A 23,929-nucleotide genomic window follows, 5' to 3' on the forward strand; every position below is an offset into this window, starting at 1 on the left:
AAAGGATCGGAAAGGCGTCATTGGCCACGAACCTGACTCGCATCCCTGTCTGTTTATCGATCGTACGTTTTAATTGAATTATACAAAGCTTGTACGTTGAGATTTAATCGAATTCCTTCTACGCAAACAATTAAGACGTATCCATTAGCCATACGAATTTCTTTCGTACACTGAAGATTATTGTTCTTAACTTGCGAGACGAGGAATAATTATAAAAGATCTCTGCTAAATGTTGAGTTTATTATTTTAAATATTTCCCATTTGTTAAAATGTAATATTTTTATAAATATTTTGATAAGTACGAACTTGTCATAAAAATGTAATAAACTTCAGTTTGCAATTTATTTCTCGAATATGTCGAGATTCTAAAACTTCTATGATTGTAAAATGTTGAATATTTCTGGTATCTATCGCACATAAATCACGATTTAACTAAAATATTTTGAACAAAATATTTTGACAACAATAAATATTTTGCATATGTGTGTAAAATAGTAAAGAATTTGGAAAAATATATAATCAACGATAGATTATTTTCTTTTGGCAACTTATTTTTAAATGTTTTTCTTGTGATATTTTATGCCTTAGTGTAATCCATTTATAAGTTATTCCAATTGTTTTCATTTTCTCTTCTCTTGGTTCTTAAGAATGCAGTTGATAAGCTTCATGAAAGTGTGCCATTTCTAATTGGATTACCATTCAGTTTCACTATCAAACACGATACATGTGTAAGATTTTATAAATAAGAGAATATTTCTTATGGTTTTATTTTTAATAATTTTAACATTTTATTAAAAAAAAATGCTATTTGTGGATGATTTGTGTAATCCAAGTTTTTGATAATCATTTTTGAATGCATTATCGCTTCAGCCAATTTAATTACATGTTTCGTCATTTTATCGTAAATTGAGCGTCCACACCTTCAAGAATCCCTGTAAAAAATCGATTCGCCGTTTCCTTGACACGTATCCTCGGATCTCCGCGAACTCGTGTAAATCCTTGACAATGCAGGTTGGCAAGGAAGCTGCCGAGCACGCAGGGCGAGAAAAGAGAGGAGTCACGTCGTTAGCCAATTCATTTATTCCCGGTAGGTCGGCGCCCGTCCAGCATAATCTGTCGATTTGTCGGCGCGGCGTGTCCCGTGTAATGCCGCTTCTTGTCGCTTGTAATCGAGTCGGAGGGAAGGAGAGGGACTCGAGCGAGAGGACGGCGCGTCACTGACTATATGTGAACAGCCGTAAGAAAAGTTATTCCATCCGGGAGGACGTTCACAGTTCCATCCTCCATCTTCTTCGCCTCCCTCCGTTACTCCCAGGCGTCCTCCAGGGTCTTCCTACCTCTGCCTCTCCCCTTTGCACCTTCCCTCTTCGTTCTGAGCTTGTCCTGCGTCACCTTTTTTTTCCCTTTGCACCGATGCCGGTGCAAGTTTATTGATACGGTGGGGCGCTAAATTATTGATGCTCGACTGCACGCCGCGAGACAACGAAGAAGGGGTGAGGAGGAGGAGGAGGAGGAGGAGGAGGAGGAAGAGGAGAAGGTAGACGTGGACAGAGATCCTCGTGATTTCAGAAAAAAGTTTTCCGCGTCACTCGGTCCATCACCAGTCTTTCAGCCGCTCCTTCTCGCTCTCTTCGGCTCGTCCTCCTCTGCGTATTAAACAAGCGTGATTCGAACTCAAGTCCGCGCTCTTTAAAAGGAAGGAAGAACCGCGGGACAACGAAACGTACATACGTTGTGAGAAAGTTTCGCGCGATATGTACGAGGAACCATTGCGAGGCATGTGTTAATAGGGATGAGCTCGCAATCTGATCTTCTTTTCTGGCTTTGCTCCTTTCCGAGAAATTGATGCCCGCTCTCCGTTTACATTGCTTCATGGAAAACTGATTTGAATAATCGCTACTTCTCGAGAAGACTTATTATTACTATCATTAGATAAATGCTGTTCTTGATTCCCCTGTAAGTTTCCAGCGTCGCCATCGCTGAGAAGATATTACCATAGTGCTGATTATATTCTTTTTTCCTTTTTTTTTTTTTTTTTTTTTTTTTCAAAGATGATGGTAATTGGCAAGGCCAAACCCAATCCATGGCATTCCAGAAATTAAATCTAATCGTTGTTGAGTAACGTTGTTGAGATCGATCGGCAATATTACCGATACGCGCAAAGTAACGGCGAGATGTAATTGCCCCTGATCTGTTGCAATCTCTATTTGCATTTTCCACGTGATCGAGCGACGTGAGATGAGAGGGTATAGAGATCGATCAGCTTCCCGACGTTCGTTTCTGCATTTCTGCGAAATCGCGCATTCCGTTCTCGAAAAAGCAGCTGTGGGAAAGTTGATATCTGTTCGGCCTGGAGGACGGTCGCCTGCCACGGCGGAATGTTAGCACCGCGAATCCCTGGGAAGAAACGGCAACGGTAGTAGAGTGGTAGAAGAAAAAAGAGGAGAGAGGGGGGACAAGGGACCGAAAACGAACGTCGTCGGGTCCGATCGGATCCGGGACCAGTTGAAAAGGGTTCGGCACTCCTCCCGCTGGAAAGCCACCGCTGGTGAACCGCTGACAAGCGGCTCGCTCGCGTCTTTCTCCCGTGCCTGTGCAAGAACTGCGCACTTATACACGCCGTGGCGTCATTAATCGTTTACTCCCTTTGCTTTCTTTTCGCGATCGATTACTATCACCGCGATTAAAATACCTAGCTGAGCTGAGCTTAGTCTCAAAATGGATCTTAGATATGGTAAATTATTGCTCGATTGACGTAGCGATTCGCGAAATTAGCGCGATTATTTGTTTTATTTCTAAGATATTTTCTTTTTCGTCTCTTTCTAAAATTTTTCCTTTGTAATTTGGATCTTTTTTTCTCTTCTTGATCTAGGCATTGGCAAAGAAGCAAATATATCGTGCGCAGATCGTGTCTTTTCGCGTACTGATTCGAACTACTCGCGGCGTAGAAACGCATATATCTCGAAGGCGGGACTCTTTATGCAGGCCTTTCTTGCTTCGCGCCTTGCCCCTTTTACGGATGCCTCAACGATCGATGCTTTCGGCAGATAAAGTGTCAACCTGTTCGTAGATTCCGAGCCTGAGGTGTTGCAGTTCTCGCGTTCTCGTCTCGAAAAATCTCGACGACCATATGCTATTTCCGTCAGCGGGCTAATTGATACCGGGAACCTGGTTGCTCTTCTCTTCGCCGAAGCTCATGTAACATTTAACCTTCCAGTATATTTTTTGTGCTCGTGCGAGAATTGCCTCAGCCTTTCTTCGGTTTTTTCTCCTTTATTTCGTTTCTTTACTCGTTTTAATAATGTCGATGTCACAAATGCCAATACGACAGATATACGACTTTTCTCTTGCTTCGCTTCGAAATAATACCTGTCATGAAATATCTATAAACAGGGTATGGATACTTTCGTATATCATTACATAGAAGTCGTATATGTATGTGGATAATCCACTTTTCTTAATGTAAATTTTATTATTTTTATAGCACAATATAGCAAAATTTTGCTCCAACATTTCAAAGATGTTATAAAATACAAAGCACATCAAATAATATTTTTCTCCTATTACTTGCTTTATTCAAATACTTTCTTAGTCTTTAAAAATTGGAGAATAAAAATTACATTATTACTATATCATATTATACATATATATTCGGATATTGGCAGTGTGTTTATTTTATATTATAAACGATTAGTTTTCAAGAAAAATGCAAATATGAGAAAATCACAATATATGCAATAAATTCAAACTAAACGTTTATCTTTTATCAAGCCTTTCTAACTAATCGTCGTCGATTATCACATAATATTTTTTTCTATCATTAGAATAAAAACAGCAAAAATAATTACCTGCACGCGTATTGTCAAATAGTCCAGCTAAGCTCAATCTCGACACATTCCGTTTTGTTCTTCAAATACAGGTTACACCTTCTCCTCGTATGTTATTCTTCATATCCGTCACTCCTCAACTTCGTTATTTCTCGCGTTCGCGGTAGACGTGGTGACGCGACGAAAGGAGGGCGCGCGAAAATTGTACTTACTTACATAAGGGACGCCGCTCTCTCTCTCTCAAGTCATCCCGCACGGAATTCACTTTTAATTAAACCCGCGTCTGGCAGGTCGTGCAGGCCCCGCGGCGTCCACCCTTGCAGTGCCAGCACGACTAAAGTGTACTACTAAGTGTACTACGACGCATCCGTGTGGGGTGATGGCCACGGCGTACGAGGGATGCGAGCGCGATGCTTGGCTTCCATGATCCAATAATGCCGACTTAATTAGCTAACTATCTAACTCCGAGCAAGCCTGTTAGCTTATTGATTTCATTCGCTAAACTGCCGTCCAGACATTTTCGCTACTCTATTCTTCTCTCTCCTATACTTTCTTTCATTTGTCATATTGTTATAAGGATTACTCTAATTGTAAGTCTTATCGCGAATTGTCTGGGGTGCGCGGATAATCTCTCTCCCTCGTTTCCTTCTCTCAGGCTTTTAAAATTGTTCATTCGAATCGAGAATTTCTTCTACTTAGTAAGTTTGCTGCGTACAATGACGCTTTTCAATACTTTGGCTTATCTTTTGTAGACATCTTTATTCATAGAATTCGTGTGAGAGAAAGTAATTATTTAATACTTTCATAATTTTAGGTTTATTGTGAATGATAGAATAATGCTTTGAAATAATTTTACTTGTAGTAAAAAAATAAAAGAACAATAAATCTTATACGGAAAGGGCACATTTTTGTTATTACAGCAATATATATCGTTATACTATAAAAAATCTTTTTCCTTATTTTTTTTGTTAATAGTTACACGAGAAAGAGTTTATATTATTCTATAAAAATAAGAATTTAATTATTCTTAGATAAACAATTTCTCAGATCTAAAACATTTCTTATCTCGAAGAATTATTAGAAGCATTAATTTTGAAATACTATAGGAACACCGTGTACCGTGTCAGTCATTAGGAATTAGTCCGCTAATGAGGTAAATGAAGAAAAGGAAGGAGAGAGAAATAAGAGAAACGGTTGCGTTCTACGTGCGCACGTTCATTTCTAGTCTCGTTCTTCGGATCGATGCGCCTTGGAAAAAGATCTCCCGGTGGGGTAGCAGCGCGCGCGCGATTAATGCGCTTTATCGCGGCTTCTTCAGGGTCGTCCTGGTTGCTGTCGCCGTCAAAGGGAGCCGCTCGCCATTCGCGGGACCGTGCAGTTAATGCGGATGCCGCTCCTTCTTGTCTCGCGAGGATTTCCTTGGATTTCGACATTTTACCGCGGACGGTAAAAGTATCACTTTGCTTAACAGTCATCAACTTAAACAGTTTGTTACGCGCCGATATCTCCGGGAGCTTATAAAAAAAGTAATTATCTTCTTTACGGCTTGTGTGGACGGAAATAACTCGATAATCTTTCGCTTGTGTTTGTGACAATCGATTTCCGTGTTTGAATGTCACAGAGTTGTAATGGAGAACCACAAATTCGTGTCATAAGAATATCAAACGTTTAAATGTCGGAGTAATTTTTACTAATTCGAGAAAGACTTGTAGCGAATTTTTTTTAAATAAATTAAATCGTAAAACGTATATACATAATCTTTCGATGTTCTCGCATTTTTTTTCATGTAATCCTGTTATGAAAAACAAATCATTGATGATGTGGCAAAACTTAAATCTTGTAATTAGATGATGTTGTGTAATATCTGTGACAGTAGTAATGTAAACGTGTTGTCGGACAGAAGTATAATTAGGAATGACGTGATAAGACAATTAGTTTTAATGGTTAGAAACTTCGCGGCTTAGATTAAATGCGCTTTTTTCCATGTAAAGATGAGATTGGTATAAATCTTTCCAAGTTTCCAGCGCATTTATTTATGACAGTGCTCAATTCAAAAGAAGGTCGCATATAATTTTATTGGTTCGAGTAGTTGGAAAGCAATTGGAGAGAAATACTCTCTGAAAATAAAAATATTATTTGGTTGTAATAATTTGACAAAATCATCTGAAAATGGATACGATAACATGATATTTGAAGGAACTCTCTTTATTGTACGCGCATTATTAAATTGTGTACAATCGTGTCCATCGAACAGGACGCGCGTTTTGTCTAATAATACTGTGCTGGAGGTGTTACAGTGTCACGTAGAAGTTAAAATTAAATATTAATTAAATAGAGCGTTATAAATAAATTATAAGTTTACTTAGCCTATGGACCATTTTATATTATACTTGCGTCATTACGGAATAATCTGCGCAAATCTTCTTCTAACACGATTGAATATCTCGCGATTGATTTATACTTTTCCGCTACATTCAATCCAATCGTTTAAAAATTATTAATAAATCGAAGTATAATTTCCATGAACGAGCGTAATTTATATCAGTCAGTTTTACGTCGTATTCTACATCAAAAATCGAAATTCGAGATTGGATTTTTCGATAATATATAATATTCTGCGTAAAAATTTCTCTTTTCATAATGAGAATGAAGAATTCTCATGAAAAGCGCAATCGTGTCATAAAGACTGCTTAAAAAAAAAGCAAATAACACATCGACGAGTAGAAAATTGAATTAATAATTACAATTGCATTTTTCAAGATTCTTTAATTCTCGTAGAAATCAGATTTCATTTTGCTAACAAGAATTATTATCTTTCTACGTTCGCAGAAATTCGATGTTAGTAGATGGTCAGTAGATCCATTTCGATATCGTGATTGTCCAGGAAGAATTTGTACCTGTTAATCCCGATTCCAATAAGAATCGTATTATTAACCCTATCGACTTACGATTTTTGCGAACACAAATAGCCTCGCTGCGTGCAAATCTTCGGCAAATCTCCGGAGCTAATTTCCTCTTCGATTCGATCGCGAAACAAAAAGGAAAAAAATTGATGTCGATTTCCATCAGTCTTAGACACTCCCTTTCTCGCTTTCTCATTCCATTTCATTTGCAAACCGTAATCCACTCCTCCACCGTACAATTTTGACACTGTACGAAGCAGCACCAGTGGAATTTGCAGCTGCAACGCTCCGTTCGCCGCTGTCGCACCACGTTGTAGCCTCTGCCACAACACAGACTGGCACATCCGTCCCCACCGGTGCTGGTTTTGTTGCATCTGCGACCGACGGTGCCGGCGATGTCAATCGTCGAATCTCGCTCGCAGAAGTTTGGCGATTTTTGATAGTAATACAGCTGCTTCGGAAGATCGCGGAGTTTCCTCCTACGGCCGCCTCCGCGATGCTTCCTCTGTCGCTGCCTCCGACGCGATCCTCGGATTCTGTTTGACGGTGTCACCTTGCCTAGATTGGTCTGCGTCACCAATACGGCGTTTCTGAAACGGTCCTTCAGCGTCTTTCCGATCACTCGGAAGTCCGGTACAATTTTCCAGCAGGTTTTCAACTCGCACGACCCAGACATTCCATGGCACTTGCAGCGCATCTGCATGTTGCTCGCCAATGCCTGTAATCACGTCGGAATGATTCATGACGTCACGTAAAATGAAAGCAAAATTAAAAATGCGACGTCTATCATTGTTATATTTATAAAAAATATTTATAACATAACGTTTATAAAATATTGAAAAAGTGGTGGCTTTTTTAAAATCTTTTTAAATGAAATTTCTATATTTTTGTATATTGATTAGTGGTTATTTAAAAACATTTCACATTTTTGTCGAATAAATTGCAAATCAATTTCAAATCAATCCCAAATTGGTTTAAGAATCTATAAAGAGAAACTGTGGTCAACTACAGCCAATCTGAAGAACGCTCTGTACACCGATTGTTCTGCGCGACAAAGTCGTGCTAAAAAGTTGCTTCCATGTCGGTTGACTTTGTACAAAACGGTCAATCGACTTTTTCATTTATGGTTGCCATAGTCGGGCTCTCTTTTTCGTGCGGGGCCTTCGGTCCAGCGGACAAGGCGGGCGGAATCGAATCTTTCTCTCAGATTGCGATATCCGCGATGCCGCTGTTGCGAGGTTGGATGAAAAACGCCGGTTCTAACACGCTGTACAAACAGGTACGAGTCGCTCGGATGCGCAGGGTGCGCAGGGTGGTCAAGAGGGTAAGAAAGGAGGAGAGGGGAGAAAGGGAGGGCCCAGTTTCTTTTAAACAAAGAGGTGTCGCGTACAAAACAGTTAATGAGTCTACGGCTGGGTGGTCCAGCCCGAGGCTTCGTCTTAATAACGTCGAGGCGAGAGAGCGAGCGTGGAGAGGTCCATGAAGGAGAGGAGAAGACTTCTCTCTCTCTCTCTCTCTCTCTCTCTCTCTCTCTCTCTCTCTCTCTCTCCCCTCCTTTTCTTCCCTATTGTTCTTTCTCTTTCCGTTTTTCTCTTTCAGTCTGTCTCTCTCTGTTCATCTTTCATTCTAGCTCCTTTTTCGTCCTTTTATCGCAGGAATGGGAGGGAAGGAAGAAGACTGCGCATCGCTAAAAAGTAAAAGCCGGAGGAAAGGTAGAACGACGAAGGAAAGACGAAGAGAGCCGAATCACGCGCAGGATAATTTGAAGCTCTCTCACGAATCCACGCACGACGGCGTGCGCGCTACATTATTCGCGGACGGACGCGGCACGCGATTGCGAGTTCGCTTCCTCTCGAGATTCCCCGCCGACCGTTTAACGGTATATTATTTCTTGTGCGCGTCTGCTTTAAGACGGCTCATCATTTATCGTGGGATCCTGTATATACACGATGACTACTATAAGACGATAATTCCGCTGTAACAACCTATGTTAAAATATAGCTCAGCTTTCTCCATCGATAAGATCGATGTTCAACGTTTGCGCACATGTACCTTATGTATATAAAACTAATGATACATCAAATGGAATATCGCTAGAAAAAGTTTTATACGAGAATAAAGGCAATATAAAGGAAAGTTAAAATAAGCAAGAAATCAAATAGTTAAATGATTAGCAATTTCTTTTAATTTAATTGCAAAAGCTAAATTGCAGAAAAGATAGATAATTACATCTCAAATTTCGATGTTATCTGTTTTCATAAATCTTATACAGTATATGAAAAAACAACAGTGTTGTTGTATAATATTTCTCAGATCAGAGTATATTTTATTCATACTATTTTATTTTTTTATATTTAATATTATAGATATTTTTTTTTCTAATATACTTTAAGATGCGCATTGGAACGCAAAATAAAAAAAATCTATTATGGGAGAAAATGGATGGGATAAATAGGATATGTAATACATCAATTTTCTCGTTAACAAATATATTTGCATATCCGGAGTTCAACGATGTCGAAGTTGCGAAAGTAATACTTACTAGACGACCAGCTTGATTATTATGTAGATTCACCGTAGACTGTATGTCGCCGGCTTTCTCCCGCATGTCTAGGAACTGTCTCGAGAATTCTATGCCGTATTCGAGATTGTGGGAGCAGCCACCCCACTTCCATTGGACGTCTCTGGCATTGGACGTCGTTGGCGTTTTATCCGTATAACTCGAAGGATCGCAGCTGCAGGAGAGCAGGCGACCCATGCTGCAGGCACGAGCCACGTTATGAGCCACGCCAGCTGCTGAAATCGCGTAGGCAAACGCCGTTTCTCTGTAGCCTGTAATAAAATATGATCGATCATCGATCATCGCATTTCATTTCACGTCTGTTCCGCTGAAGGTGTTAAACTAATATACAAAAGTATCGCGATCTTTCTTGTAGGGGGGTTTTTGTATCTTTTGATATTTTCTCAGACTAAAATGTTGAAATATTAAAGAAAATTTTAAGATCACAAATAGAATAAAATTATTTAATTTATCGTTTAGTATATGTTTAGTATATGACGCATTAATCTCTCGATGTAAATGATAGTGCGATGGTAAAACGGAATCGAGATCATTAGGTACGTGTAGTTGAGATAGGACGTATTGAGGCATCTGAAAGACACCTGTACTTCAGTTGTCTCCGTTAGCGGATTGCTGGTCGCTGTCAATGACAATCAACGAGCACGACGTGGATAATATACGCAAGACCGCGATATCGCGTTCGCTCTCTCCTCTCCCCTCGCGGATGAAGGAGAGAGATCATGAAACAGCGGGGCAGCGGGACACCGGGGAAGCCGAGCTTCCGTAGAAGGAACTTCAGTAGCGAGTTCGGGACAGAACGAAACGATGGGCCGACAGACAGACAGCCATCAGACGCAGTTCAGAGGTAGATTATTCAGCCGTCCGTCAAAACAAAGTGCGGCCATCAGCAGCGGCGGCCGGCGGGCATCCACTGTCCGCATGTATAAACGATCTCGCGACGGGGTGCCCGAAGCGATACGATGCCAAACTGCGTCACCGCGAGGAGAAATCTGCGGACAAATCGCGATTTCTCGCCCGATTCCACGCGAAAATCGCGAAACGCCGTAAGGCACCTTTTAACTTAAGTTAGCAACATAACGGGTTCTAACGAAAACTTCTAACCTTTTCGATTTTCAACGTTTAAATTTTTAATTCCGACAACATATATATTTTCGTTACATAATTTTTTATAGTTTTTACTTTTTGAATATTTACTCGAATATTTATAAGTATATTTATAAGTAGATATTAATTTTTTGAGATTGAAATAAAATAATGTACTGTAAACATTACTCGCGTGTATTTTCGTAAGATTTGGAGAGAAGGAAAACATGGCTAAATGCAATGCAAGTTATAAATGTTAATAACAGATCTTTTTGGTTGTCATCAATTCGAAATGGATCCATTTGATCGATCAGTATAAAAGACTATCGGACAACTGGTCGTTGATTATGTCACTCTTTGTCGACCACCTTCGACATTAAAGAGATTGCTTTCTGAATTCTCTCTGAAAGTCGCTTTTGAACGTGGATCGCACCATTTTTTCAGAGATTTCACAGGTCGATAGGAACATGGTGAATGAAAACCAGAATGGTTCCGCTTGTTTTCGGCACATTGAACTCGATATTGCGACCTGACGTCGCAGATACTCTTGATGCTAAGAAATATATATCTTCCGATGGCATAAGATACGATACGATACTCCTTTATTTATGCGATCTTATGGTGGGAGAAGCTTTTGCTATATACGGCTATTGTCAGCAATTGTTTTATAATGCAGATAGCTACCGTGTCGCGAGACCATCATTGTTTCTCGACAGCGAGAAGGATGGAAGGAGTGCGTAATAAATCCTCTGTAGTTGTATGTCCTTCCTTTCTTTGGATAGTGAAGAACCCAAAGTGGAAGTTAGGGAAGAACTCTGAAAACTGTGCAACGGTCTTTTTGGTTCTCTTCGTTTTTTGTGATAACAGTTTTGATATAGCGATATGGTGCATTGCACTATTTTTACGTTCAAATTACGTTCAAATAATTCAATAAAGCACTCGGAAAAGATTCCTAAGAGCACATCTAACCTCCAGCGAAACAGCAACTCTGAAGATACGAGAAGATATTTTCATGTCTTCAAAATATGGAAATATAAATAAAACAACATTTGTTTAATTAACGAAATAATTTTTATTTTAATAGTTGTACGAGTGATCGGCTACTCTTTAGTTAATACGGGAGGAAAATGGACAGAATTGGCTCATAATTGTTGTCTAAACTTAATCTTCGTTTTTGCTTTTATAATGAAGAGTCTCTCTCTTGATGAGTACAATAGTTAAGTCCGAGTTTATTTTGATGAATACTTTGATGCTTTAGAATTCGCTATTCAAAAGGAAGTGACCTGAGCCAGTAATCTTGAAAATAGAAAAAGGAACTTTCATTTCGATGTTAGACGTTTTCATATTTATATCTATAAATCCAGTCGTTATGGCGTGGGCAATGCGACAGCGGTTCGGTCTTCTTGTGTGGGCTCTACGCTTCGGTCGAGGCGGTCGAAGATCGGTTTCGTGTACTTTTCATAATACATTAAGTCGTTTTGCTGAAGTCCGACGAAATTGTGACGATAGGCGAGAGAAGCCGAGGGATAGGGCGGGGGGGGGAGGAGGAGGGCAGGGAATAGGGAGCGTTGAGAGCAACGAGAGGGCAAGAGAACCGTGTCCGAGTGACTTAGCTACAAAACGGCTCTTCTTGAGATGCCGGACCCGAGGCCCCAATTTGACACGGTGGATTTCTCAAATGATCGCGGGCCATCTCTCCACCTGGCCACCGATATCTTAAAAAGGGACAGTGGTTGTTAGTTCTCGGAAGCTATTGCCCTCTGACTCGAGAACCAAAATCTAATAACAGCCGATTAGTTGTTGCCAATGTTACGGATAATCAGCGAATCGCGAATCTTTTTCGCGCGCAACAAAAACTTTTATAAAAGGAGTTTTTGTTGCGCGTATGTGCGAATGACGCAAATTTGTAGAACAAAAAAAAAAACAACATGTCTTCTATGAGATAAAAATTCAAAGATTTACTTAATTGATATAATATAATCCGCTTGTATAAAATGATATTACTGGAAAATGATATTACTGGAAATTGAAATGAATTATAACGATGGGAACGAAGACAATTTGCTGAAGACGATTCCGCGAAACGCGACAAAGGGGGATTGCATTTGTAAAGGGGTAAGCTCCGAAAGTTTTGTTGGGATTCCACGTTCGGTCGGACGGGCCGTTTTACATAATTCTCGAAAAAGTCGTGGAATCGACACCTTCCCTCCTGTGTCTCGCGAGCAAGAAAAGACGTATCCCGATCCACGGGAGGAGATAACGAGGAGCCGGACAGGAGAAGCGGGCCCCCGGGTCTGCGGACGAGCTTAAGCTTTCAGGTCAGGTGCGCCCGATGTCGCGCTCTCGCGCATTCGTCCGACACGATATATGTTTCCTCTTGCGGCGCACGTACGCGCCACGACGAATTTATATGTCACACTGGAATAGGCCGACCGTGGGGGCAGGGTCTTCTTATGGAATTGGGACAGGTTTTCGGGGTCTGCCGCGGGTAGGTTGCGCTTTGATTTAAGGAAACGCGTCGCCTCGCTTACGCCGTCCCGTCAACGACGTCATAAAAGATTCCACTTTGTACCCTTCAAGGAACTTGTATGCTACGATCACACGATGAAAAATCGTCCAGAATTTTTGTCCATCAATGCGAAATATCGCCGTGAAATTTTCCAATTACATTCAGTTGTTTAACATATCCTGTTGCAACTAGTGTGTACGCCTCGGATATAATATAAATTATATAAATTATATTTTTCCTAACCACTTATACTTTTCATTAGATAATAATTGCATTTACATTTCATATTTTAATAGCAAGAGAAATTCTATTAATTAGATAGTTTCTTTACTTCACTAACAAGTAAGACGAATTTATATTTGTCTGTAAGAATTATTTGTGTTACACAAAATGGGGTAATTCCTTTAGTTTCTTAATGGGGCCTTATATTTCGTTCGTTTATAGCGCGTATCTATAGCGCGAGCCGAAACGAATTTAACGATCCAGGAAACATTAATACGCCATTAGCGGACAGGTAGATTATTAATCATGAGTTCAGATCTGATCAGATAATTTCGCTCGTTAAGTATTCTCAGTACCTCGTTGAAGAAGGACGCTGCTCTGTTGAGTTCTGCTGCTTGGCGTGAGGGATGAACAGTTCCATCTGTGCCACATGAACTGATGCTGACACTCAGATATGGCCATTTGCAACCCCTTGATCGCGGTTACGGTAACATCGGGATTTCTGTAGCAAAGCTCGCGTTGCTCCTTCGTCAATCCCGGAATGCCGTTACACACGACAGCACTGCCACTCACCCAATCATCCACGGAATTGCTCATTAGACAAGTCGCGCTGAAAAAGGTAGCAAAATGATAATTGACGCGTCATCCATACGCGGTTATCGTTAAGATACTAGGTCACCGCCGTAATGACTAAATATGTAAAATTAGACGAGATTCTTTTCTATCGAGATTACATTTAAAAGTTAGAAAATACTTGGTGAAATAAATACAACTTTTTTCCCCTCTTTTACGTTTAACAGAAATTGCATAACGCAATTCGATTAACGTGGTTATTTTGAAATAATTTAAAAAAGTTCCAACTTAACGTCGGATTAAGTATGCATAATTAATTTCAAAGTTTAGCTTTAATCGCTAGTTCTGAATAGCGCGTATGGATTTTCTCATAGTTATACACTCGATTGATTTGAATGATTTTTTCTTCCGGGGAATTTACAACAGAGGCATTCCTCGTGCTTATGGTATTCTATAATCTTTTCCCATTTCTAATTCCAAACTTAATCTTTATCTTCCTTTATTTCCAGTTATTATATTCTCAATCCTACTGAACGTGGACCATTTATGGATTAGTTACCAAGTTTAAAGATACATCATCTTTTTTTCCTTTTCTTGAATAGTTTTCGATCAAATATAAATGGTGAATACAGATATGTCTTAAAACACATTTCCTTTATCGCATTTTTACTGCAATATTTTGTAGAATAAAAATTATTTTGTATGTCAAATCGTCACAGATTTTTTGCGAAATCTTGGGTCTTATCTTTAATAACTTTTTTAGCCAAGTTAGACTTGAATATATTTTTTGTTACATCTGTCTCTACATCGTCAAATCTTGATAAAAATTACATAAAAATTAACGAAAATAAAAATATACGACAAATAAACTACAAATATTTGTCGTCAAGTTAGAATTCGTGTCACAGTTGTTTCTCTTCTCGGTTATAAACATACATATTAGTTTAACATGTGTCAAGTGTAATTAGTGACAACATGCGGAAGCAGGGAAGCAACCGGTCAAGCTCACCACCTGGTTAAACTCGCGAAACTGATTATCGTTGAGCTCTTCGCTGATAACGGTGCGCAAGCAATTACATTATATAAATAATTATCGATATTGAGATACTATATTAGAAAACATCGATGTTCTATGAGTATAGATAAAGAATACTTGTATACTCTTTTGAATATTCTTTTCTAAAATGATTTAATCCTATCGATATTCTTATGAGATTATTCTTCGCGAATTATAAAAGTAATGGCGTTATATCTCTTTTAAACTTTTATTTCGACTCGATATCCCGCTTATATTGACAATACATTCTGACAAATCTACTTTAATTGACTAAATGACTAACAGTATCGGTGTTTATTTTAAGCGGCGATTTCTAAATTTCACACACGGAATGCTAATGGAAGTGCGCTCGTGCGGGGGGATATCGAGAGCTGGAGCCGGCTTGTATGTCCGAATCTGTACGATGCAGCACTAATCGCAGCTGTCTGGAGCACCGATTTTACGGTCGCGCGCGGCTGTGCGGCGCGCACTTTCGCGCACGCGTGCACCGCACGCGAGCGTCCGCTTTCCTTCGGTTTTACGAGACCGAGGTCAAGAGGTGCGAACGTTCTCAAAGAGCCGATAAAACCGTTTCTATCTTGCCGTCTGTTTCTGCCATCGCGCGCCTCACGAAGAGAAGAGATGGCAGAGGAAGGGGGATCCGAGCGCCCCCACCCCTCCCCGCTCGCCCCTAATTCACCTTCCGCCACTGTGTTCTGTTCCCATCCCCCCCCGGCATGATTGTGATAACGGCATCCATCTCTTGGAAGAAGAGCTCTTAAAGCGCTATCTTAAGCGACGGCTGCTGCCTAATGGCCGCGTATTACGGCGTACCGGGTGTTAATTAATTTCGAGGTGAAAAAAAAAAAGAACGGCAGAAGCGAGCATGCATGCGTGCGTGCGTGCGTGTTCGATATATGGTCCGGATCGCGTGTGTCAGAAACATGCGTTGGTTCGGCGAGAGAGAAAGAGAGAGATGAGGGTTGTTCGTTTGTCGCTGCGAGACCAGTCATTATTTCTTGTTACTGCCAAAAGGCTAGAGGAAATACACCGTTAGAATTTTTTCCATGGGTTTTTTTATTCCTTCCTGCTGGATGTGTTTACAGTTAGTAAATGATAAACCACAAATTGGACTCCTCTATCGAATTCCGTTGGATTCACTTAATACTTTTTCAAGCTGTTGCTTTTAACCCTTCTAATGGGTTTTTAAATTTTGAAAATATCAATTCTTCGATGAAGTATTTCTCTCAAAAAATGTATTACAGTAAAATTACAGTGTGTTTTAAATGATATTTTAGTATTGAAAAGAGAAAATTATATTTTAAAATTAAAAAAATTTTTAATTGTTTTCTTTTTCTCATGCAGCAATCTGTTAAAAAATATCCAGATAATGTTGTAACAATTAATAAAACTCATTAATACATGAATGTATGATTAAAGTTTTTTATATATCGATGATCATTGGAACTTTCAAGATTGGTCAGCAGCGTGAAAAAAATCGCCGTCGTCTTCTTCACAATCATTAATTTGCTCGCAGCGTTTCGAAGCGGTTTATTTTTTTCTCGAAGGGGTTCTCTCTCGGTGGAGCTGTAAGGTCTTGCAGGATGTCATGGGCGGGTGCAAGGTTCTCTGTGGGTCGCTTGGTTATCTGCGGGTACAAATTAGCGGACGAGCTTCTTCTAAAGTAAAAGCGTGTATAGCACCCGCGTGAACGAGGAAAGAGGAACAAGACGAACAAATCGGCGACAGTCAACTTGAAGAAGATAGAAGAAGACAGAAGAAAACAGGAGAGGAGAGGAGAAGAGAAAGAAGAGAGAGAGAGAGAGAGAGGGAGGGGAGGGGAAATAATAAAAAAAATAAAAAGGTCTCAACGCGATACTAGGTAGTGTGGGAAAGGACGATGGGGAAGGGGGAGAGGGTTTTAGGGTCGTGGAGGTTATTGAGAGCTCCCATTACCGGTACACCGTTGCACCGCTGCTATCTTTCGCGCTATTGATGATCTACCGAAAGCAGATTAATGATCTTAACTCCCCCAACAAATTACGGAAGACACCGCGTACCTGCGGAGGAAGTTGGATTGTATCAAGAGATTCCTTTCGCTACCTCTCGTCCTGGCTCCTCCGTTCGTGCATGCATCTCACTTTGCGAATAAGAAACAAGCTGGGTACGCCGTAAAGCAATTAATTCAATTCGAATCTCTTAAAGCAACTGGTTTGTTGGAACTTGCGAAGTTTTGTTTATTAATTTGTTTATTTATTTGAATAATTATTATTAATGTTTAATGTTACCATATAGGTTTTTAAAAGGTGATCTCTTTGAATATACCTATATTTTTAGAATTATATGCATTTTCTAAATTATATTTTTGAAAAGTTAAAGTAATAATTACAATGCGGAAAAAATGATTTATTGCATAAATGATGGCATTGCGCTTTTACCAAGGATCATTATAATTTAATTTCCCTTTGAGTGGCGGATCTCACAGAGAATCCGCTGGGCAAATCAGAGAGGAGATACGCGAGTGCATGTCCCGCATTTTTGCAATAATCTAAGGGGTCGCAGAAGAATCCAAGATGGCAACGGCGCCGGGGATGCATGTGTTTTATTTAATCCCCCTCCTTTCCGTTCTGCTCACGGAGATGAAAGAGGAACACGGTACGGAATTTCGCGTCTAATGGGATATACCCAGTGGGAAGAGAGAACTCGTCTTTTTTTTTCTTCACGATCCAACTCGCGAGAATACCTGCGGTAGATATCGTGGTGCCTCGCTCTTCCCTCGATCTTATGGGAGTAAATCGATTTCGCGGCGAGTACATTGTCGGGAATGCGATAGGCCGCGAATTACGTTCTGCAGATGGTATCTAACGTAAGTTATGGCGACCTCTAACTTCTCGATAAAACTGGATTCCCGTCTAGTTTGTCAATTACTAGCGATCCCATAGAGCATTACAAAGTCTTCATTTGCTAATAAACATTCGGGATTCCGCTATCTCCTCTTCGATAATATGAATTCCTTGAAAATGTTATCAGACCGCAAGTGGAATAACCGCGAATTATCATTTCGCCACAAGTTGTTGTATGTCTGTGCTTTCTGTGTGTGGAATAATTTCTTTAATTTCTACTTGTATATCTGTTATTTAAAAATTAATTATTTAATTATAATTAATTTACAAAGTCAATTATGCTTAATTTATTATAAATTAATATAAAATAAAGTTTCAATTTCTTCTGGAACTTTATCAATATAGTATTATATATATATATATAATTACATATGAATTATTTTATATTCATTGTCAATTTAATTTTTTAAATTAACAGTCGATAAAAATTCACAATCAGAAATTGCGTCTGCCATTGGAAAATTTAATATTATAGAAATTCTTAATCTTTTCTCGTTTTAACAAAGCTGGAAAACATTTTAAAGTGTAAAAACGCAGACACATATATAAATTTCATTAGCTCGGCAAAAGCCGAGTTCACATAGCATATTGTAAACTCTGTCATCGTCATACATTCTCTCGTTACGATTTATCCGCGATGAATCTGCATCGTACACAAAAAATGTACGTACCTCGACGTATATCAGGGAGAGCCGCGTGCACGCGTGTCAAGACGTTAATGACGCGCGCGAACCAGTTTATTGACTATTATATCATCAGAGCCGTAATTCAATGCCGTCCTGCAAGTCTGGCTTGTGCAAGTGCGCGTACGTATGTGTGAATTCACTCACACGAGCGAGCACACGTCTTGTTCCCGGATGCTAGGCATAATTATTTACAAGAAGCTGCGCATGATTCTCAGAGGAGAGACTGTCGAAGTCATTGACAACGAATCGTTCGTGTGTGTATATATATATATATATATATATATTTCGAGAACTTGTGGCCAATCATTGGCGATTATCGAACACGATATCACATGCCAGATGTCGACAAACGAGAAAGTACTCGTGAACTCCGTGATTATAAAATTAATTACTTGACGCTTTAGACCGGATTTTACGATTATAGCGTCTGTGATTGAAAGCTTTATAAGTTTTATTAAGCAACGATCTTCTGTTGTGTATCAATGTAATAACTTCGTGGGAAGACTCTTGAGCGTTGTGTAAGATAATAAAAGGAAATATTTTTAATATAATGAAATGTGATTATATATCGAGATTATATATCGAGAAGTTCTTTAAAAAAAAAACAATGCTGTCCAGAGTTTATAATTTTACTTAAATATACGTGTATCTTTTTCCATTTACTTGACAGTACCAACCATTCTGTAATAATCATAGAATTAGTTGTATTGTAATTCTTTACTTTTCTCAAATATCTTGTATAGGCATTTGCCGATCTTTGTCAAAGTCGTATCAAAGCAATCTATTTTTCAATCTACGCGTTTGCCTTACTTGAAAATCGCTTCATCGGTGTGCTTTTTGCGAAAAAAAAGATTCGTTCAGGACGATCCTGCACAAGGTGCGATTAGTATTACGGAGAGCTATAATAAAGCTCGCAGCAGGATTCATTCTTCGTGATGCGGAGCTCGGTTGGAACGGTCTATTTGCACTTCGTCATTGTGCGGCTCTATGGAACCGTCGATACGACCGCCGGGTCGAAGAAGCGCACCCTATTGACGGATTCTTTCCGCAGAAAGAGAGAGAGAGAGAGAGAGAAGGAAAGAGAATCAAGAGAGAAGAGGTTGTCAGGAGCACAGAAGGTGCATCATGGAAAAAAGGCGATGAAGAAGTCGCCTGTGCTACCGCGCTCGTAAATTTTTCTCGACGAAATTAGACACGGCGAGCCCGTTGCTCGTTGCAGCTTCTCCTCGGTTGTCCCATGACATTGTCGTGTACTTTCCATCGCGCGGTGGACAACGTGCATTTCGTAAGCGAGTTCACGATTTGTAGCGCTCCGTCGCAACGAACGGACAAAGCGGGCGAGAGTGACGTTTTGACGTCTGCATTATGGTGCATCGCGGCGCATCGGAGTATCGTGTGGACCGAGGTGGTACGGAGGTGGAGAACGAGCTCTCCGGAAGAGTGTTTTCACGGCGATGCTGAGTGCAAAGTCAAGGGGAAGAAAGGAGACGAAGAGGACAAGAGAAGGATACTTCAAGGATCGTAGACGTGTACTGCTAATCAATCATGAAGGGCGGATAAGATAGTTAAGCGAAAACAAATTGGCGATGATACAGTGAATGGGAAAACATGTAATCAACATGTTAACGAACTTGCACATTTGCATTTAAAAATGACACATGCTTTATTTTGCGCCGCGATGCACCATAAATTTAATACGAACAGACGCTGTGTAAAGTATCTCGCTTGACCTCTCTTTTTCTTATTCGACTTATTCGATTATGTTTTAAATTTTGTATATCTGAGAATGCAAGAAAGATATGTTATGCTCTAATTTTTCATTTTTTAAAATTAAAATTAAAAAAAATTTCTTAATTTGAGAAGAAATTATTTTCTTTGATATTATTAGTGTAATAAAATTGGTTTTTATAATATCGGTAGATCTAATATAAATCTGTTATTTTATTTTGTTAATTATTATGATTAGACTGAGACAAAAGTTAAAATACAAAGTTTTTTTCTACATTATTAATTGTGAGTAATATATATATATATAGTGAGTAATATATGAAATAATAAATAAGAGAAATGAAACACAATTTCTAAAGATAGTAATCATATGAAATACAAAAAGTACTTACTATATGTACTATAATTTTGATTGCCAGCTGAGTGATGTTTTTACAAATAATTAAAATGTTGGAAGAAATTTAAGAGATTCAATTATAAATCACAGATAAACTTACCGGCGATGTTCGAAAAGGATCAGTAAGAGAGCGACGGTGGGGCCAATCCTGGTGGCGATCCTGGATGGTGGGCCTTCGTATGCACGTTCTGTACGAGGCGGAGGCATCCTGTCATCGCCTCGAGAATGTCTTCTCTTCTTTGCGTGGTTTGCACACTTTAAAAAAGTTGAGTGCGACCCTTTGTCCAGGGTTGCACACCCCTAGCACCCAAACGGAAGGATCCCTCGTTCGAGATGATGCTGAAGCAGAAGCTCTTTATCTCTCCTTTTCCTTTGCTTCTTCTCTCTCGCTCTCTCCTCACGTTCGCCTTTCTCTTTCTCTTCCTGTATTCTCTGGTCTCTCTCCTACTCTTCTCGCCGCGGTGCCTGTGATCAGCAGCCTGGCACGCGTCGAGGACTCCTCCTCGCCCCGGGCACCGGCGCTTCTCCTTTGACGTTCCGTACGATTCGAGAGCTCCCAGTTTCGCTGCTTCGAGGGTGCGTTACGAAAACTACCCCAGGACAATAATATTCCGCGGCGATTGGACGACTCATCGAGCGTATATGTGTCTTGATACCGACTCTCGTGGCAGCTTATTGCGTCGGCTTGCTTGCTCACTGACGAGATTCTTTCTCGACATGTAATCACCTTTCTTTTCGTTTGCCTAATAATGACACTTCGCTATCCTTTGACGAGCCACTTATGCATATGTTTCCATTAAAAAGGTTTGTCGATGAGAAAATAATGAAATTTCTGAGATAACTTTTATTAACGAATCTCGTTATACTTATCTTTGGAGGAAAAATACTGTCGTTCTCCAAGAACGAAACGTGAAGAATCGTAGCCTAACGTTCTCCAAATTTCGTCGAGATATACGGCGAGATCACTATCACTACAGTCGTTGCACCGGTCGCTTTATTCCTGTCTTTGGTATTCTCTTCGGCACTGGATGAGTGTTTCGACATAGCTTGCCTTTGGGCAAATTCTTTATCTAATTTGCACCTCAAAACCGTAAATCACGATTCCCTTCTCAGCAAAATCTATTCGAAGATCCGATAACATTCTATCGTCTTTTCACCCTATAAAGATGTTCACCTTCCTCTTCTTTTTTTTTTCGTTGATAGCAAGATCCAGGCGGATCAATCGATCTCTTAGGCAGAGAGAGAGAGAGAGAGAGAGAGAGAGAGAAGAGCTTGATGTCTTACTCGGTACTTCCGGTGTATGTGCGCTCACGGCGAAGTGTCAAGCTCAAATAAAAGAAAAGTCGCCCTCCGGATCCTCCTACTCCTCCCGCACGCGGACCATCTCGTCTTCCCCCTTCCCCATTTCTCAGTTACAGGTCCTCTTCCTCTTTCTTCTCAACCACCGCCTCTTCTTCTTCCACTGCGGCTTCCTCTGCTTCTCTCTCTCTCTCGTAACCGCGCCTATCTCTCGCTTCGCTCGTGTAAACAGTCAAATAGCAAACTTCCCGCGATCGTCATGTACGGTACGAGACGGTGACGACAGAGTCAGGCGAGGCTTTGAGGATTGCAGAAAAGGAAAACGTGGAGGGTCGGTTGGGGCAGAGAGGGAAGGGAAAGAAGAGAATTCGTTTCGAGAGGGACTCTAGGTGTCAATGCGTTCGATCGGATCACGTTGCCGGGTGAAGAGATTAACGTCGAGGTCGAGGAAAGGGCATGATCAAAGGCGGCTTGTCAAAAAGCTGCAGTTGAGACAGAGGAAATAAGTAAGAAGTTTCGCGAGCGTCTGGGAGCACAGTGAATTGAAACAAGTGTGGTGATCGAGACAAGCCATCCGATCGAGGAACGCGAGAAGAAGGTCACGCACTTTCGTTATCCCCGTACTCTCCTCTCCTTCGTACGCTGACACCGACACCACGCTACCGTAGAGCCGGAGAGATAGACAGAATCTGGATGATTCCGCCTCTGTTCAAGACCGACGAGGAGCTGTCAGGGAGATCGCTCTGTCTATGATGAACTCGGTGCGCAGTGCGCGGCTACGGGGGCCCTCCTCGCCCTCCCATAGGGAGAGAAAGGAGAGAGATAGGGAGCAGTATAGGCACGAAGGAACCAACTACCCCCCCACCATAACCACCACCATCCGGGCACGACCACCACCACCATCGGCCACCACCCCGATATTCGGTGTGAGAGACGAGGAGAGACGAACGGAACCACCTAGACAAGGACGACGTGACGACGAGGGTCTGCAATGGAAAGAGAGAAATAGAGGAGGTAGAACGCGTGCGAGAAGGAGGAAGATGGAAAAATGTGTGGACCATAGGCCGCTTCTGCATCTCTCTTTTCCTCTTTTTCTCCCACTTCGTATCCGTCTTTTTCTCGCTTTCGACGCGGCTTCGTCTCATTCTTTCGACAGATAGTCCGAAAATACCTCCCCTTGAGCCAACAGATACGCTGGCACTGGTGACTTAAATTTTTGTTCGGAATGTTTACCATATTGTGAAATATTCATTTTCTTTATTTAACTTTCTCTCTACATCAATATATATCTTACGTCATAATTATAGATATTCGATTCTGGATTCTGTCCTTGATGGTATATATTTTATTTCTTATTTTATTATTTATCATTTCTATCATTATCCACGTTTTATAAAAAATATTTTTTATCAAGGAGGGGAGAATTTTTTATAATCTAAATTGTAAGAAGATCAATTATTAATAGTTTATAATAAGTAAAAAACTAGCAAATAGAAAAAATTGTTTTTATCCTTCTAAGTTTTTTAATGAGTTAAATATAATTATATCTCGGGCACGTATTATTTATTAATTATTATCTACCTATTAATTACTATCTAATTTTGAATTATTTAATATAAAACAGATGTTCGAACTATTAAATTTCATTCAATTATTCAATGAAAGATAATATTTGGACGTTCTCCGTATATCTTTATGAATTGAAATTGAAATCAATTACTTGTGTATTCGAGCAGCTTAATGTACATTTCGCTCCGCATGAACGGACGGATCGTTCTTCGCGCCTCAAGATATTTTATAATCGCATTTCCCTTCTCCCGAAAGATCTTACCCTCCAAATCGAAAGAAAGGAAAGCAGGCAGGAAGGAAGGAAGGTTGTCTGAGATCACGTGACAGGACAAGTAGGAGGAGCGAAATTCCCCTACCTAGCATCACTTGGAGGAGTCAATCGGCATAATTGAGGCTTATCTTCCTCCCTTACACAAACTGCCGTCCGCCTACTCTCATCCCCTCTCTCCTTTAGATCTTCTTTTCTTAGATTCTGTACTCTTGTACAGCAAGCCAGAAGTGCAAAGGCTATCATTGATATTTCATCGGTCATTTGCTAACGAGAGTAAAGAGATGAATATCACACTTTCGTATATTAATTATATTTAAAATTCATATTATTACTTTTTCGCGT

General features: G+C 40.2%; 3 protein-coding genes across 5 annotated transcripts in view; 1 reads left to right on the forward strand and 2 right to left on the reverse strand.

Moving 5' to 3' along the window:
- Positions 1-3,989, reverse strand: part of ninaC (STKc_myosinIII_N_like and MYSc_Myo21 domain-containing protein ninaC) — a 21,185-nt gene extending 17,196 nt beyond the window's left edge. Inside the window, exon 1 of the mRNA XM_089079882.1 lies at positions 3,849-3,989. The gene's annotated coding sequence lies outside the window, so the exon portion shown is untranslated. The remainder of the gene's footprint in view (positions 1-3,848) is intronic.
- LOC105429522 (Wnt oncogene analog 6) overlaps positions 1-23,929 on the forward strand; it is a 151,560-nt gene that overhangs the window by 641 nt on the left and 126,990 nt on the right. The gene's annotated exons all lie outside the window — the stretch shown is intronic.
- On the reverse strand, positions 531-22,560 carry Wnt10 (Wnt oncogene analog 10). Of its 3 annotated transcripts, none has more exons than XR_016139916.1 (5): positions 20,549-22,560; positions 13,482-13,735; positions 9,273-9,562; positions 3,849-7,448; positions 531-3,369 (listed from the first exon to the last, which is right to left on the reverse strand). XR_016139916.1 is itself a non-coding variant. In XM_089079896.1 (5 exons), exons 2-5 carry the CDS (start codon positions 20,653-20,655, stop codon positions 6,933-6,935), a joined length of 1,167 nt encoding a protein of 388 aa, XP_088936022.1. In that variant the 5' UTR covers positions 20,656-21,622; positions 21,733-22,560; the 3' UTR covers positions 6,017-6,932. The 3 variants fall into 3 exon arrangements, 1 of the variants encoding a protein (XP_088936022.1); XR_016139915.1 differs by having other exon boundaries at positions 531-3,383; XM_089079896.1 differs by lacking the exon at positions 531-3,369 and having other exon boundaries at positions 6,017-7,448; positions 20,549-21,622; positions 21,733-22,560.

Source organism: Pogonomyrmex barbatus, unplaced genomic scaffold (genome assembly GCF_055798465.1).
Source record: "Pogonomyrmex barbatus isolate J1 unplaced genomic scaffold, ASM5579846v1 scaffold3, whole genome shotgun sequence".
NCBI lineage: Eukaryota > Metazoa > Arthropoda > Insecta > Hymenoptera > Formicidae > Pogonomyrmex > Pogonomyrmex barbatus.